General features: G+C 34.7%; 1 protein-coding gene across 2 annotated transcripts in view; it reads left to right on the forward strand.

Moving 5' to 3' along the window:
* The window catches only part of LOC129005173 (uncharacterized), a 41,388-nt gene that overhangs the window by 8,834 nt on the left and 15,042 nt on the right, over positions 1 to 17,512 (forward strand). For both annotated transcript variants that reach the window (XM_054433993.1, XM_054433995.1), the window contains exons 5-8: positions 6,030 to 6,140; positions 7,585 to 7,729; positions 9,356 to 9,469; positions 9,962 to 10,094. In XM_054433993.1, coding sequence (XP_054289968.1) covers positions 6,030 to 6,140; positions 7,585 to 7,729; positions 9,356 to 9,469; positions 9,962 to 10,094 — 503 coding nt within the window. The remainder of the gene's footprint in view (positions 1 to 6,029; positions 6,141 to 7,584; positions 7,730 to 9,355; positions 9,470 to 9,961; positions 10,095 to 17,512) is intronic.

Below are 17,512 nucleotides of genomic sequence, written 5' to 3' on the forward strand. Positions count from 1 at the left end.
TGGTTAAGATTCTAATAATTTTTTTCTGTAAAATTAGTAGGGATTTAACTTCTGTTTGACACTCCCCACAGTATGATTCCATACCTCAAGATGGATTCAACGTATCCATAGTAAACTGTGATACATGTATCCTGAGGTACACAGTTTATCAGGTGAAAGAAAGCAAAAGAAATAGATCTTAGTTTGCCTTTCATCTTATCTATGTGAATCTTCCAATTAATATGAGTATCAAGCAATACACCCAAAAATCTATGAGATTCTACTAAATTTGGAATTTTATCAAGAATTACATTGTTTTTTAAAGAACATTTAATTATATGAGTTTTATCAATATTCAGCTTTAAACCATTATCTGTAAACCAATTTTTCATACAATCCAAAGTGTTTTCTATTGATACAATTAAGTTATTTACTGAATCCTCTCTTATGATTGCTGTTGTATCATCAGCAAATAAGATTAAATCTCTGCCAATAGCTTTTGGAAGGTCATTAATAAAAATCAGGAAAAACAGAGGGCCCAATATTGACCCTTGAGGTAAACCATAATTAGATAAATTCCAGTTTGACATATGTTTCACACCGTTTTTGGTCACTATTGTTCTATACTTTCTGTTCTGTAAATAAGAGTCTAATAAAGAAAAACTTTTACCCTTTATACCATAGTCTTTTAATTTAGAAAGCAAAATTGAATGATCCACACAATCAAAGGCTTTAGACAGGTCACAGAAAACACCAGCAGTAGTTTCAGACCTGTCCAAAGCCTTTGTAACATCATTGATAAATTCAATCAGTGCACTGTTGGTGCTGAATGTCTTTCTAAACCCAAACTGTTTTTCATAAAACAAATCATTGCTGTTAAAATAGTTTACTAGCCGGAAATTGATAACTTTTTCAAATATCTTTGAAAAATTACTTAAAACAGATATTGGGCGGTAGTTATTTATATCGGTTCTAGCCCCTTTTTTGTATATCGGTGTAATATGAGAGTATTTCAATTTTTCCGGGAAAATACCACATTCAAAACATTTATTAATTATATCTGAGAGGGGTTCAGCAATTTTATTTGCTACTGCTTTGATGAGTGAAATGGGGACTTCATCCCAACCCACCGATGTCTTATTTTTCAAAGAAAATATTATTTTTAAAATTTCATTTTTGTTGGTTGGTTCAAAGTTGTACAGTGAACACCCCTTTATATCCACAGATATTTTCATATTTGGATGGACACCCTTTACAATAGGATTTGGCAAGTTTAAGCTATTAACAACATTCAAAAAAAAAGAATTAAAAGTTTTGGCAACAACATTTTGGTCTTCAATTAATTTATTATTAGAGACTTTTAATGAAATATGATTGCCACAAGTATCCTCTTTTCTAATGCCTAATTCGTTATTTACAACTTTCCACATAGCTTTTGGTTTATTTAATGCATTATTTATATATTTGCTGTTAGACCTTTTTTTAGAACTGTTTACAACTTTACGAAATATCTTTTTATAAGACTTTAGATAGTTAAGAAAAATTGGGTCTGTACTGGTTTTGGCTTGCCAATGCAACTCACGCTTTCTTTTGCTAGAAACCTTGATACCTGTTGTTACCCAATCCAATATAACAGTTTTTATCTTAGATTTCTTTTTTACAGCCTTTAGTGGGAAATAATGATTCAACTGCCCCATAAAATACCTCAAAAAATGGTTGTAACTATCATTAACATTACAATTATCCAAACATAATTGACTTTTGTCAATTTCAAAAGTTTTTACATATTCGTTCATAGCATTTTCACTAAAAGTTCTTTTATAAAAAACCTTTTTGTTGTTGTCATTTATCAATTTGTTAGGTAGATTTATAAACAGTGCATTATGGTCAGATACACAAAGACCAATATTATATTTACAGATAACCTTGAGTTTTGTTTGAGTCGCAATGTTATCAATGCAAGTGCGAGAGTTACCTGATATTCTTGTTGGTTCATTGAAGTTTAGATTAAATCCATTACATTCAATAATATCATAGAATTTTGAAATTAAGTTGTTACTTTTGAGAATATCTATATTGAAATCAGAGGCCAGTATGATAGATTTAGTTTTGTTTTCATTTTTTAATTGATTCATTAAAAGTTCTAGTTTAGTGAGGAAAAGCTTTCTTATGTTATATTCTGGAACTGTATAAATTGATACCACTAGTAAATTCATTCCCACAATTTCAACAAATGAACCTTCAAAAATGAAATCCTCATTTAATACTTCCAGGTCTGCTCTTGTTTTAAAGTTAAATTCTTTATGCACTAATATACAAGAACCTCCTCTTTTTTATTATTTTTTCTTATAAACACATTTCCCAAATTAAAATGATCAAAGGTGTTAAAAATATTAAATGAGTCCTCATTGATCCAATGCTCATTTAGTGCAAAAATCTTAATTTTACGTCCAAACTGTGATAGAAACATATTTAAATCAGCCACTTTACCTGGATTTAAGCCTTGAATGTTCATATGCATAAACATATCATGAACTGATCTCTGAAGTTTCAATAAAGAATTCTCATTGTTAAAAGTACTTTCTACCCTACTACAAAAAATATTATTTACAATAGATGTCTGAAAACAGTGAGTCGTATTACTATTTACATTGGATCCAATAATTGGCTGATTTTTGAGTTTAAAAATGAGGGCACCTCATTCTGATTTTGACCAACCTCAGCACTCACAACAGAAGCCATAGCACAGACACTTGATCTTGCTCACATAACAACATTCGACACATAACTACAGCTCCGTACCACCCAAGATCAAACGGATTAGCTGAAAGATATGTTCAGACATTCAAAAGACGTTTTGGAGCATCAAAAGCAGATGGACTCACTCTATCCAAGCGACTTCAAACTTTCCTTTTTAAATACCGAACCACACCACACCAAACTACTGGCAAAACACCAGCTGAAATGTTGTATGGTAGACAACTGAGGTGCAAACTCAGTACTCTTAAACTAGATATGATGGCAAACATCGATGAAGCTTTGGTAAGACAGAAAAAGAACCACGACTTACATGCAAAATGGAGAGAGTTTCAACCAGGCGATCCAGTGTGGGTAAAACCAACGATATACACAACTCATGGATCGCTGGCTCAGTGTTGGCCGCGCGGTCGAGCTTCCCCCACCATTGACTGGCAGAAGCCGGCGCAGCCCATACATTCACCATTATAAAATACACTTTTTATTTGCTGCTCTGTTGAAATTTATAGGGATAAAATATTGCTAACACTTGTAAAACTCTTTTTACTAGTTAAACCTTTTATGTCTGTTTTGTTTCTTGCAGAAAATAACCCATCTGAATTCTTTAAAACTACAAATTCACTAAACCCCTTTTGTAGATGCTTTTAGACAACTGATATTGCTAGTTCCAAATTGTAAATGGTTAAATAATAAGTGATTACAAAAGAGAAATAGAAAGTACAATATTTGTAATTGAAATTCTATTTTATTAATCGAAAAAATAGTACATAAACATTTAGAATAATTTTGCTAAGTTTTTGCCGCAGTGGTAACGTTATGTTTGACGTAAACGCGATATTTTTTTCTTTCAATGTTTAATGACAATGTATCTTACAAAATAGGTCATAAAAAAGTATGCTTATCACGTTAATGTGAAGCATAGATTTGCGGTAAAAACTGGACAAATGTAGTAGGGTTTTTAAGAGTTCAAATGTCTTATTTTCTGCAAGAAAAGAAAAAGACATGAAGTTTAGAATAGTAAAAAGTGTTTGGCATGCATTAGCAATATTTTACATCTATATATTTAAACAGAGCAGCAACTTAAAAAGGTGCGTTTTACAATGGTGAGTGTATGGGCTGCGTCGGCTACTGCCAGTAGATGGTGGGGGGAGCTAGACCGAAAACAGCGCCCGCAGTGCTACTGAGAGCGCAATCCAGTAGTTTTTACATCGTTGGGTAAAACAACAAAACAATCCGTGTGAAGAAGGAGTAATTTTGAGAAGGACTGGTCCCGTGTCATATATTGTAATTCAAGAAGGAAGGAAATACCGGCGGCACGCCGATCAACTGAGAAGCAGACATAACTAAGAAATAGACGTATTTTTCAAAAAGAAGAGCATGTGATTTTTTTTTAAGGGGGAATATGTGTAATGTCTTGGATTACTCTTTGTAAATTTTATTTATCAGCTGACTTTAAAATAAGTGTGTTTACTATTTTTGTTTTGTATTGTTTTTATGATGCTGAGCTAAATACAATGGTTTTTTAATGTTCCTGAGTTTTTATATTTTACTAGTTGCTCTGCCCGTGCTTCGCTACGGGGTGAGAATGCAGAAAAGAAAAATTCGGTTTTACTGCAAGATACTATAATACTATGAGAAACAGTTACAACACACTTACCAGGAAACATGTAGGCAAAAGCTCAATCCTGCTTATTGATTATTTAAACTAAGATCTCTTAATGTATTACAGTACTATCATTTTATATAGTGTATAGCATTTAAAATATATGCGAAAGTATAGTTCATTGACCACATGGCACCAAAAAACCATTCTCCTTGTAAACAAATTAAATTAAATAGCAGAACAGCATTTCTGACAACAGCTGTAGTTTAATAACAATGTTTGTTTCCCATGTTAATCTTATGGAGAAATACAAAACTTTGAAGGGCCCCAGGGCCTCACTCTCTAATTATTTCCCTAAAAAGAAAGTTTCCTGCACAACTTCACGTTACGCTCTTTCCAATGACACCAAAAACATGTAAATCGGTTCAGTAGTTTCGGAGGAGTAATTGTCACAAAAATCATGCTTGCGTATTAAATAAGTATAGATTAGTGATCCTACTAATATTATAAATGAGAAAGTTTGGATGTATAGATGTATGGATGTATGGATGTATGTTTGTGACAAGTGAACGCGAAAAATACTGGTCGGATTGGGCTGAAATTTGGCATGATGATAGCTCACATTCCCGATTAACATATAGGCATATTCTTATTTCAAAAATCCTTTCGGGCTCCGCCCCAGTGGCTCTGGAGTTTCCCATGTTAACCTTATGAGAAATGGAATTATTGAATCTTAACAGCTGTTTCAACTAAACAAGTTGGTTCTGTTCTATGATGTTCAATAGCATTAAAGTTACAAGGATTACCAACAGGGTGCAGCACTATTATTTCTTTTACATTTATGACAACAGCTAATTTGCAACCAAAAGGTGAGTGAGCGTAGCGAACGAACTTCAACCTGGAGGCGAGTTAGCGTAGCGAACGAGCTCCAACCTAAAGGTGAGTGAGCGTAGCGAACGAGCTCCAAACTAAAGGTGAGTGAGCGTAGCGAACGAGGTCCAACCTAAAGGCGAGTGAGCGTAGCGAACAAACTTCAACCAGGACGTGATTGAGCCATGCGAACGAGATAATCTTGAAAATTAAGAAGTTAAACGGGGCAAAGCCCGCGGGTTACAGCTAGTTTTACATAAAGCACCAAAACTTTGGAAACATATTCGTTTTGCAATTCAATATGTGAGTTTAAAGATATACAATTTTTTATCAAAAGTGATGTTATTATTAGTTTGAAGTAAGTCTTTTAATCTCATTTATGTACTTTTCATGTCTTTGTCTCAGGAGTTAAATTTATTCCTGGTTATTTTCATGATTTATGCTTTACTGTTTGGTTATCTAACTAGAAGACCACCACGTATTGTTTATTAAGATTGTTTTTTTTTTTTTTTTTTTTTTTTTTGTTAAACGAGGTTTTAAATAACTGAAATAACAAGAAACTAATTGTAAATACACAACCTCTACAGTGCAACTTACAGAACTAAGGATAAAATTGGCTTCAGCTGTTCAAGAATGGGAAATCTACTAAGGGAGTGTGTTTTATCCATGCTAAAAATGAATAAATCGTAGAATGAACCGTCTCTAATTGTAATACATACTTATTTTTACTATTCCTTATGGCATAATGATTTAAGACGTAGATGTAGATTGTGGTTCAAGGGCAAAAGAATGCATTGAAGTAAAAGTAACATTGTTGCAGAATTCCGACAATGACATTAGTCTTGCTGATCAACTGGACTTTGAGTACACCAGGTACATACAGACCATGTTCAAACGGAAACTAGCAGAAGCTAAAGTTTCCCAAGTGAATGTAAGTAGCTTAAATGTATTCAGCAATATTTCCCTTAAAGGGTGACGATTTATCAGAGGATTTTGCCATAATATTGTTAAATTATGTAGTTTAATTTATTATAGGTCAGATTTGTGAACATCGCTTAGTGCTTGGGTCCTAAGCAGTTTTTTCTTGTTGCTGTCAATTGAATTGGTATAAAATTAAGATAAAGCACAACATATATTCCCTATTTAGTTCCTGATTTTAGTGTTGATATGAGTCTGTGAGGAAAAAACCATACTACGTTACATTACAATACTAGGCCCATCATTGATTGTATCTAGTTCTACTGTCATTAAATTAGACCAGACAACATCATACAAAATATAATCTACAAAAACCATCTTGTTGGTCATGTCTCTAGAGTTTGGTGCTGTGCCTTGTTGCCAATCGTGAAGAAATCACAAATCTTACAAGCATAAACAATAACCCCGCCGCAGCAAACCTGAAGCCTAAGTGAATTTCCATTTGCCTGATTGGATTTTCTCCTTTAAGTATATCCTTTAACTTGTCGGATTGATCCTCAATGTGAATAACATTATCTTTACCAAGAACTTAGATTAGCTGCTACAGGGAGGGTAATAATGTTGTTTTTTTCTCTTTTTGTGAAATATAATAGACTAGAGCTCGCCTCGTAGTCTAAAACTTGACCAAAATAACATATTATGCAAACTTCTCTATTTTCACCCCACGCTGTAAATATAACATGTGATTGGAATTTGTTTGGATTTTCTGTTTATATTTTGTTGTTATTTTGTCACCAACATGGCAACCCATTAAGGCCCATGTTTTTTTTTTACATTTCAAATTCATTTTTCTTGCTTATTTTTGAGTCTATTTTAATTTATAAAGAGATTCTGCGCATCTAGAGGAAAATATCTTTCATTTGGTACAAACCGTGTGAAATTCGGTCCAGTAGTGTGGTCAGGCTAGCTGTCATAAGTTTTGCAACAGTTTTGTAGTAGGCCTTTACTGTACAAGATTAAATAAAGGAATTTACTAAATTTTATGAATATATATCTTATGAACAAGCAAACTACAACAGTTTGATGATTCTCCATAAGAATTGAATAAAAATTTATTCATTATTCCAACAAAATTGGGTTTTAAGCTCTACAAAATGGTTTGGAAAGATATTAAAACATTTTATGTGTTGCGGTACTAAAATAGGAAAACATCCTAATGGGCACATATATATGAAATTGATCGGATGGTTTTTTTGGCCTCTTTGGATATCTAAACAAAAAAGTAAATTGGTCCGGGGTCTAGGTTTAACCCTAAAATCTAAGGTAATAGTGTATACCCTAGAAGTTTACTAATAATCTCTATACAGGAAATTCGCTCAAAACAAAATTGTAGGTAAGCTACTTTATATATTTTACTAGTTTAAGACATTTTTATAATTAAAGTTTATTCTTTTCAGAATAAACTTGCATCCATGCAAAAAAGAATCACAGAAGACCAAGATGTTTTACAGAAAACAACAGAGAGGCTGAAAAATATAACCTTTAATAAAGAAGTTGAAATGCTGTATAAATTGAAAAACCCTAATTATGGTCGTGTTTTGGGTAAGTTTTTCAATATTGTTGTTTTTTTTTCAAAGTCTGATTTGCTTAACCTTCCGTCAGGCACATTGATTCTCAAACGCCAAAGGGCACTCACGGAAGTTACCTCCGGGAATACAAAAACCAGACAATGAGGAGTATAAAACATTACAATATCAATAAAACTGTAAGAAAAGAGTTATTACGCTACAGTAGTGTGACGGGTAGTCACCAAAAATTATTTTCTAAATTTTGGGATTATATTTCAAAAGTAAAAGACCTGGTAAATGGATTTCACAATGCATATACCAGTGTCAGAACATTGGCATTTAGTAGACAGAATTCTTGATGACACGTAGCTTGCTCAATCGACCTACCCACAAAAACCGTAGACTTAGCAATTGTACTTTGGAGAGACTGAGGTCGGCGTTGACCGAAAGGAAGACACTTGGCCCCAGTCATCCACGGGGACACTTCGCCGGTCTCCGGGTTTTTGGTAAGGCGATTACTTTATTAATATTTCAACTTTATAATTTTTGTGATTGTCCAGGCTAACTTAACCTTTTAAAGTCAGTGATTGATTGATACTAATCGTAATCAATTTTATAATAATTGATTTCATTTATAATTTGTGTGAATAAATATAGTGACTATTAAATTCCTGTTTGAATATATTAACGTGTCAAAAAGAATTATAATTATTAGAGTTTGATATATAAATTTCATTTGCTTAGGCCTACTTAAATAAAAGGAGCCTGTAATTATTTTATCATCCATTTTTATTATTGTCTTTATTATTATCTTTATCATATTGTCCATCCACTTTATTTGAATAACGATTAAACATTCTTTTACCTCTCACTAAAGAATTCTTATTATTTAAATCGATCCCAGTTACGCCCCCGGTCACAATTTCAATCGTGGCAAATAAAGATACTGCTTACTAACTTAAAGAATCTCCCTCTCATCCGGACACCTTTTAACCGGACATCGGTTTAACCGGACTACAGTCGACGGAAATGACATCTCTTTAACCGGACAATTATTATCGGCACATTGGTTTAACCGGACTAGATCGGCAGGAAGTGGGTGGTACTGTAACGACTGTTCTCGTGGGAAAGATTTGAGACCAGTGATCACATGTCTAAATACAACCCCTAAGTTAGCAATGCTCTCCTAAATTTAAGTCGAATATCACCGTAAACGGTCCATTTTAATGAGTTTTTGGGGATGTCGGCTAACCGGAAAAACCGTTATCCGGACTGGCCTCGGTCCCAAGGAGTCCGGATAAGAGGGAGTCTACTGTATTATTTATGTTATATATAAAATAGAAAATGTTATAATAAACAATAAAATGTGCAAGTTCTGTAGATAAAGACTTACTTTTTGTACATATACAGTACTATCGTATAAAGTTAGAAAAAAAATTAAAAAAAAATCATTTGTTACAAGGACAACTAATTTTGTCAAAGCTCTTAGAAAAAAATTGCATTATTTTTGTGCACATTTTTGCCTTGCACAAAATGTGATGGGATGTCTTCTTCAGTATCTAAAAGTCAATTATACAACTAAGTTACAGTAAAATGAAGAAAAATGTAGGACCTTGTTTTACGAGACAACTAGGTTTAAGGGTAATATGACTTTTTTCAGAAACTGCGGATAATACCAACTTCAAGGAGTATTTAGAAACAGTGACCGAAAAGATGGAATCGAGTCAGAATCAGTTGAAACTGAAAAACATAGAGCTTCCAGAGGGTGGAGTCAGTGAGTATCAATATCTAATCAACTATTTTTCACACTTAGTTACAACTTGACTGAATCCATAAAAAGTGGTTTTTGAAGTAATGTGTACAGAACCTGTGGTCCAATTTTGATAAAATTTGAAGACTATTTGAAAGTTTTTTTTAATTTTTATAGATCATTTATTAATTACCTGGTTGACATTAGTTTTGTTCAAGGAAAGGCTCTAGGCTAGGATATTGATTTGTAGAATAAGGCGGATAGCAGCTAGCTTACCTTGAAGAAGTGCAGGTAGGCCATAGCAAATACTGAAAAGAAACTGAACACAATATTTCGTCCCATGAGGGACTTTATCAAGAAGAAGAAAAGTGTTATGATATTGATTATTGATGATTCTCTTCTGTATGTTCAATGGCCTAACTACACTTCTTCAGGGTAAGCCAGCTGCTATCCTCCTTATTCTACAATTAAAAATTAACTGGTTAACAAACACTTGATAATGTTGATATTTTTCAGATGAGCTTTTTGAGGTGCTGAAGGATACTCTGGCTGCTTGTGACAAGTTGAAAGCCAACAAAAATCTTGAGGTTCCAAGAGTGATTGATGACATCAAAGAAAACAACATCAGCATTCGTCCTACACTAACCAGGTAAAACTCTACCAATTTATAGTTCTCTTGTGTGCAAATATTTGACTTGAGGTAAAAACTACTGTTCACAATGGTAAGTATTTGATTGTGAAATGTATACGAGGAATAAGTAAAAGTAAGGTACTATCAGAGCTAGGAGGATTAAACATTAAGGAGAGGGCACGCGAATAGGAATACACATGTTGCGGTGAAGCCAGCTTTAGCAGAACACTAGAGGGGCACGCGGATCTGTAGAGTGGCAAAAAGCCCCGGCTATAACATGGGAGGGATAGGAAAAAACACGACGTGCGCTGTTTCGAATTAAAATTGCTACTAAGCTAAAACGCCTGTCTTGTTCACCGATGGCATTCTTAAAGTAAATTCAATTTCCTATCAAAAGGTGTCAATCATTTCTATAAAAACTATTATTTATTATTGTAGATCAAAGTTGAAAGAATTAGCCTGGACGTTTTTAAAAACAAAAATTGATGTATCTATACAAATTAACAATTTATTTGTGTTCCTTAAGAGTTTCTCAAAATAAAAAATATTTAGTATTTACCTATATTTAAAATTGATATTTAGAAAAATAATTACAATAGTTTTTTTTATTTTTTCTGTTTACAAAACAATCTTACTAATTATAGGTTAAAATAAAAAATTTCATTCGGGTGGTGAAATACGTTTTAAATTTGTATTTTTCATAGTTTTCTCGATTTGTTAATACAATTTTTTACTAGTTTTAAGGCATTTATGTGCTAGGCAGGTGATTTTAAATAGCAAAAGTTAAGAAAAAATACAAAGCCGCTCTAACTTTTTTTACACCAACAGCCGCTACAATTAGGAATTACAAATATAAAAATTTAAACAATTTCTTGGCAATCAAATTCTTGACTTTGCAATATTATATTGTACTATATTTGATCTGTTTGCCCAAAGAAACTTCGAGTAAAAAGTGTACTCAGTGATTATCGCGTCTTCTGGTGCCAAAGTGCGTTTATCATTCTTTTAAAGGATTAAAACTTATTTTATTTCTCTTAAAAAAAAATGTTCAAATACACATACTAATTTATATATATTGTACTGTATGTGTATTTGAACTCATGATTTGAGTTTTGTGTAAATTACTCACCTTTGAACGTACTATTGGTTCATAAATATGACTTTCCTCTCAATAAGTTCCTAATTTTACGGTTAGAATTTAATTTTTAAATTTTTGTAGCATGATGTAGTCTAATTTTTAAATAGTTAATTGATATTTCTGTTACCAAATCTCGCAGTAACCCATACAACGCAGTATGAGAGGGGGGCGGGAGAGTAGCGCTGCCTCCCCTCCACCCCTCTCCTCCCCAGTACGCTGGCTTCAACGAAACTACAGCCTGTCCTCTCTTTAATGTTTAATCCTCCTAGTATCAGAGTCATTGCATACTAAGAAATGTGAATCAGTTATATATTACCTGATTAGTAATTGTATTGAACCCCCTCCATTCCATAACATCAACAACTCTTAGGGTATAATCAGGGCCGGATCTACAAAATATGGGCCCCCCTGCAAAAATCCTCCAAGGGCCCTTAGAGCTGGCATCAATAGCAGGGAGGCCTTATTTGCGGGAGGGGGGGGGGAATGTTTAAAATGTGTGTAGCTGAAACTGAATTTTAACGCTATTTTAAAGATAAAATATTGATCCTGTTTGTAAAAAACATTTTCGTTAAAATGCGGAATTTTGTAAAATTAGGCTATGTACTAAAAAAAAAACAGCAAACTTCAAATAAAGCTTTTTTATTCTTATGTCAATAGGATTTCTTAGCCTTTCAAATAGGTTTACAAATTATAAAATACATATTGTACAAAAAAAGTAAAAGGTTTTACATAAACAATTTCAAGAATAAATAATAATGTATAATAATAAACAAACGACTCAATTTAAACTTAGTTTCTTTTTACACTACTTGTATATTTTCAAGATAGATAGGCCTACATACAAATCATGGTTCCAGAGGGTGGGGCAGAGGGGCCAAAGCCCCGGGGCCCTGCCTGGGCTCTGAAGGGGGCCCAGCCTGGTCAAATGTGAATTGTGAAATATTTTCTGTACATGTAATCTGCTAAAATCAAAGATTTTAGCATGGTTTTTCAGTTCACATATTAATTTTTGAGTGGAATAAAGTTGCAACTAGGAGCAAGAGAATTAATCAAACTATTATGCGTTTTAGATATATTGTTAAATGTTTAACAAAACGGCACGGAGGCGGCTAGACACTAAATCGGGAAAATAGGGGGCCGGAGATCGCTCAGCTCAGAGGCCCGTGACGGCTCTCTCTGGCCCTGAGGTCGTTAGATAACGCTACAGAGGTTATTATAAGTCCCGCCTGTACTACAGACTTATTGCTCAGCTCAACTGATAGTTGACTAAGTTGACACTACGTCCACGTCGATCGGACTGTAGTGGATCTGTGAAGCGTGCACTGCAGCTGACGAGCTGACTGGACTGAGCTGAGCATACAGACTGGACTGACTGAAAGTGACAGTAAACCACAGATTAAACTGTCTACGGCGAGGTCCCGAGTTGTTGACGAGTAAAATCAGTAGGTCTAAATTTACTCAATAATTGTAACTTTAGCTTTGATATTGACAATATTTGTCTGTCAAAACTAAACTTACCGTCCTATTCAATTATGTTTATATGCATTAAAATAATTTTAAATTATAGAGCTCTTTGGGCCCCCTAAGGGCTTGGGCCCCCCTGCATTGCGGGGTTTTGCGGTTCCTAGATCCGGCCCTGGGTATAATATTTGTGTATGTTGTATATTATAAATATTTATAACATTACTAGCCGCTATACCCGTGCCTTGCAACGGGTTCAAGGTGCAATTTTGGGGTCAAGATGAAAGAAGAGTCAATTTTGGTTCCTTGAAAATAATGGAAAGCAGCTTGAGAACACTAAAGAGAACAATTATTATGTTAGATCTGCTGTATATAGATAGATTTTTTTATTAATTTACTACCTATTAATATAAACTGGCCACATAAACATAACTGTAAAAAATTCATCCATTCCATGTATCACAAATTAGCTGTTGACATAAATTTAAACAATTAATAGTGCTGCACCCTGTTGATAAACCTATTAACATTAACTTTTAGAGGCGGTTCACGAGTACGGGGTTTCGTGGCCCGCGGTTATCGTTGATCTCGACCAATTTTAACCGACGGTCAAAAAATGGGTTCACGACATAGAGCGTTAGCCGAGATCAAGCTTAGCCGAGACCAACGCTGGCCGTCGATCAAGAGCAGGGATTAACTGGGAATTTTCGTTGGGAGGTTGGCAACAGCCATCTGCCATGCCGCTGCTCGCGGTCGACGAGCCCCAAAACAATAGCATGACGTTGCGTCATTATGATTGGTACATAAATTATTATAATTGTACAGGGTATTTACTGATATTGTATAAAAGGTTGTGGACTTGCAATTAAATTCATTTTATACTAAAGTTTAAAGTTACTCAATTGTCATTGAATTTTGAATAATACACTATTAGTGAATACATTGCATCGGAAAAATGCAATTATGTTAACAAAAAATTTAACAAATCTTGGTAATGTTTGCAATAAAATTAGGTTACCAATAATTGTGTTCAAAAATAAGACATACTTTATCAGGTTTGCAGCTTTATCCAAACGTTCAAATTATTTAATAAAATGACTGCTGTTTTCAAAGATTTATGATTATCTTTTATGTATCAGTAATTTGTATAAAAAATCTATTTGGAGGAACAACTGGCTATTATAGGAGCCGAGATGCCTTCATACGTAAACAGTATTAAACGTAAATATAAAATGGCAAACCTACAATAACATTTTATGACACCAAGATCTTTTAAAGCTGTTCACAATTGGGGCCACAAACAGCAGGCCTAAGAACTAAACCCTTTGCATTTGCGCGCGTCAGTCGGGTAGAACCCAGCCCTATAAGCATGAGAAAACAGGTGTGAGAAAACAGGTTATAATTTAAAAAATATTTTGTTATTATACAACGTTTATATATTATTATCTAACAAAAAACCACTAAGTGGTAACACTTTCCCCGCCAAGTCAGCAATCCAAAAAAGATAATAAATCATTACTTTTTCCGCCAAGAAAAACAATGTAATGTATGTAAGTTTGGCAACTTGCCGGCAGACTTTTGCTCGATCACTTTAAAAATACCATAAAACTAGTTTCATTGAGCAAGTATCTCTCCCATTAGTACATTGCTAGGTGAGAGCTTATTTTACAAAACTTGACCTTATTTGTGCCACATTTCATAAAATCATAATAGTGATGGTTTTATATTTACTGATTACCTCGAAATTATTATACTTAGTTGGACTAATTAATTAGAGAAGTTGATTTGTGAAATTATCCACGAACGTAACTTAAATGAAAAAAAACCAAGCAAAAGTCTGCCGCCAAGTTGCCAAACTTACATACATTACATTGTTTTTCTTGGCGGAAAAAGTAATGATTTATTATCTTTTTTGGATTGCTGACTTGGCGGGGAAAGTGTTACCACTTAGTGGTTTTTTGTTAGATTTTATTTATTTTTGTAGAAAATTAACCGTTCAAATAAAAATACTCTTTTCTCTGAAAAAAAAAATAAATTTTAATGCTAAAGTTGACTGAACTCTCGATCTTCCGGTAGTCTTTGCAGAGGGTACCGGTTTTGTACTCTCATCCTGCACTTTTTTGACATTTTTGGTCTGGCACCACTTCCTGTCTCTCACATAAGGAGCCGAAGAGGAGTCACAACTTGTGTTGTAAAGTGGAAGGTCAGACCTGTACTTCTGCCTTAGTCTGTTGTATTCGAGAATGGCGGATTTCTGAGGCTTCACATCTCTTGGGTTAAAGTTAATAAGATGAAGCCCTTCTAATGAAGTCACTCGTGACAAGGCAACATATGATTGGCCACATGTAAATATGGACTCCCCAATATCAATTATTACGCTATTTAAGCTGAGGCCCTGGCATTTGTGAATTGTAACCGCGTAGGACATCGATATCGGGAATTGCTCTCGATACACAAATGCGTTATCCATAACTTGAAACTTGACGTTTACTCGCTGTAGGTGATGGGTAATGCCACAATCAAAGTTAATTGTCACTGAGTCTACGTCATCAGAATTGTCTGTATTAAACCTCAACCCCGTTACTGTTCCAATGGCGGAGTTAACTAGCCCCACAGTGACGTCAATGTTTCTAAGCAACATAACTTTAGCACCAACCTTAATAGGAATAATTTTCTCCATACCAGCCGTTCTGCTGCAGTCAGAGTTGTAAGAGGACAGTATCTTTTTAACTTTGTTTTGTTGACGAGGTAGACAGTCAACTGAGTCTTTTGCAACCAAGTTGCAAACAAGGACCACTTACAAACAAGGACTGTTGCAAATGTTGCAACAGGACCACTTATTCTATTGACCATTTCATCATTTATTATGGAGCATTGGTAACCAGTTGAACAAAGACACACAGAATTGTTGGGTAAAGCAGACAAGTAATCTCCTAATAGAGAAAGGTTTTCACAAGCAGTTTTTCCATTAAGATGTATTTTCTTGCTTTCAATTAGACGGATGTCCTCAACGGTCATATTGCCTACTCTGACTTTGCTTAACACATCAGCAAACTTAGAATCTTGAGCTTGTCGCATGTTTGTAGTAAGTTCATCATAAGAGAACTGTTCAGACCAGATGTTAACACAAGACAGAGAGCCAACAAAAGAACTAAGTTTGCTACTGTCAAGTTCAATGAATGTCGAGAAATGAATGAAGGGGAGTCTTCGTGTACTGGTGGAAGTTGTAAAAGGTCTCCAAAGAGCAGTATATGTTTTTTACCAAACCAGCCGTTACTTTGGTCTGAGGTGTTGAATATTTCACACAATCTGAGATTTATGTACATCAATGTTAGATTGGAGACCATGGACACTTCGTCTATTATGAAGAGCACCACATCTTTCAGGTTGGATCTCAACATTTTTAAAACATCATCAGTAAGAGCTTTGTACTTTGGAGTTTTTCCATGCTCAACTGGCAGCTGAAACACTTTGTAGATCGTAGAACCATTGATGTTGTAAGCACTTAGTCCTGTGGGAGCTGATATTGATGTAGAGGCTTGAAGACATTTTTTAGTCCAAGAGCTGATAGTTTTTATGAGAAAACTCTTACCAGTACCTCCCACACCACTTACAAAATGTCTGAGAAATTTATCTGTCCCATCAGAGTTTGCAACAACTCGTTTGACATAATCAAACACTCTCTTTTGGTCGTCATTGAGTTTTTGGTATTTTTTCTCAAACGGCTCGTCATTCGGCGACCAATTGCTGTCCCTGACAGGCTGGGATGCGGGGACAGGTTCATTAAAGGGCTGAAAGGCTATATTGGATGGATCAGCAACCTCTCCTTCTTCTGCATTGATCTCTTCAACTCGGTTTTGAATTTTGTCTCTTGCATTCTCCGATGCCGCAATAATGTCTTTTAAACGTTTGTCATAGTTGAAGGCTTGAGTGAGAAGTGTCCGCTTGGCCATAAAAGCATCTGTGTATGTTTCATGAGACTCTTTCAGCTCATCAGTAGATCTCCAACAAAGAAACATAAGAAGTAATGCATGGTAGTATTTTTCAGGATCCTGAGTGGGGCTGTACTTATAGTGATTCAGTAAGCATGGTCTGACTCTTTTAGTGAGGAATTTGCCTGAATTCAACTTATGCACTTCACGGTCGCCTTTAGGTGGTTGAGCAGCTATATCGTACCATCTCACAAAGTCGTATAAGTTCATATCTTCTAGTTCGTCTGGTCTAGTTAGGTAGTGGTCATCAACCCACGACTCGTAGAATATGTTCGATATCTTTTACTGTTGTAACAAAGTAATAACTGCTGCTTCTACTGTTCTGTTAATAACAGCATGTACAAATTCTTTGAACCAATGGGCCATCTTTGATTTGATATTTGTTCATCATTGGCTGTTGTCCAACCTGAAGATGTCTTTATGGTACAAGTGTAATGCCCTCGTGATATTGCATCTCCGTGATGAAAAATTGCTGCTGTAGGTCTATATGTTTTATTACCTATAGTCACTTGAGCACTTGGGACTCCTACTATGTTTGTTGCGGTTATCTTTTGTAGGTTGTTGTCAAAGATTAAAAATTGTAAGATAACACAGCGGTTTGACTTTGTAACGTGTACCTTGCCCAGGCTCGATCCTCGTTGGCCGCATTCATCATTACTGCACACATAATCTAACAAGGGCTCCCAGTTGTTTATCGTAAGGCTTAAAAGATTTTTTAGCGTTACCTTACCAGCCACCACGGGGATTCTGATTATATTGTCTGTCTCTTCTTGCCCTGTGAATGTGTAATGACAGTGCTGGCATTTTGTGGTTTTCACCGTGCTGTATGAGATGGCTTCTATAAT

The sequence above is a fragment of the Macrosteles quadrilineatus genome, unplaced genomic scaffold (assembly GCF_028750875.1).
Source record: "Macrosteles quadrilineatus isolate MER2022 unplaced genomic scaffold, UCM_ALF_1.0 Scaffold_17__1_contigs__length_3442018, whole genome shotgun sequence".
NCBI lineage: Eukaryota > Metazoa > Arthropoda > Insecta > Hemiptera > Cicadellidae > Macrosteles > Macrosteles quadrilineatus.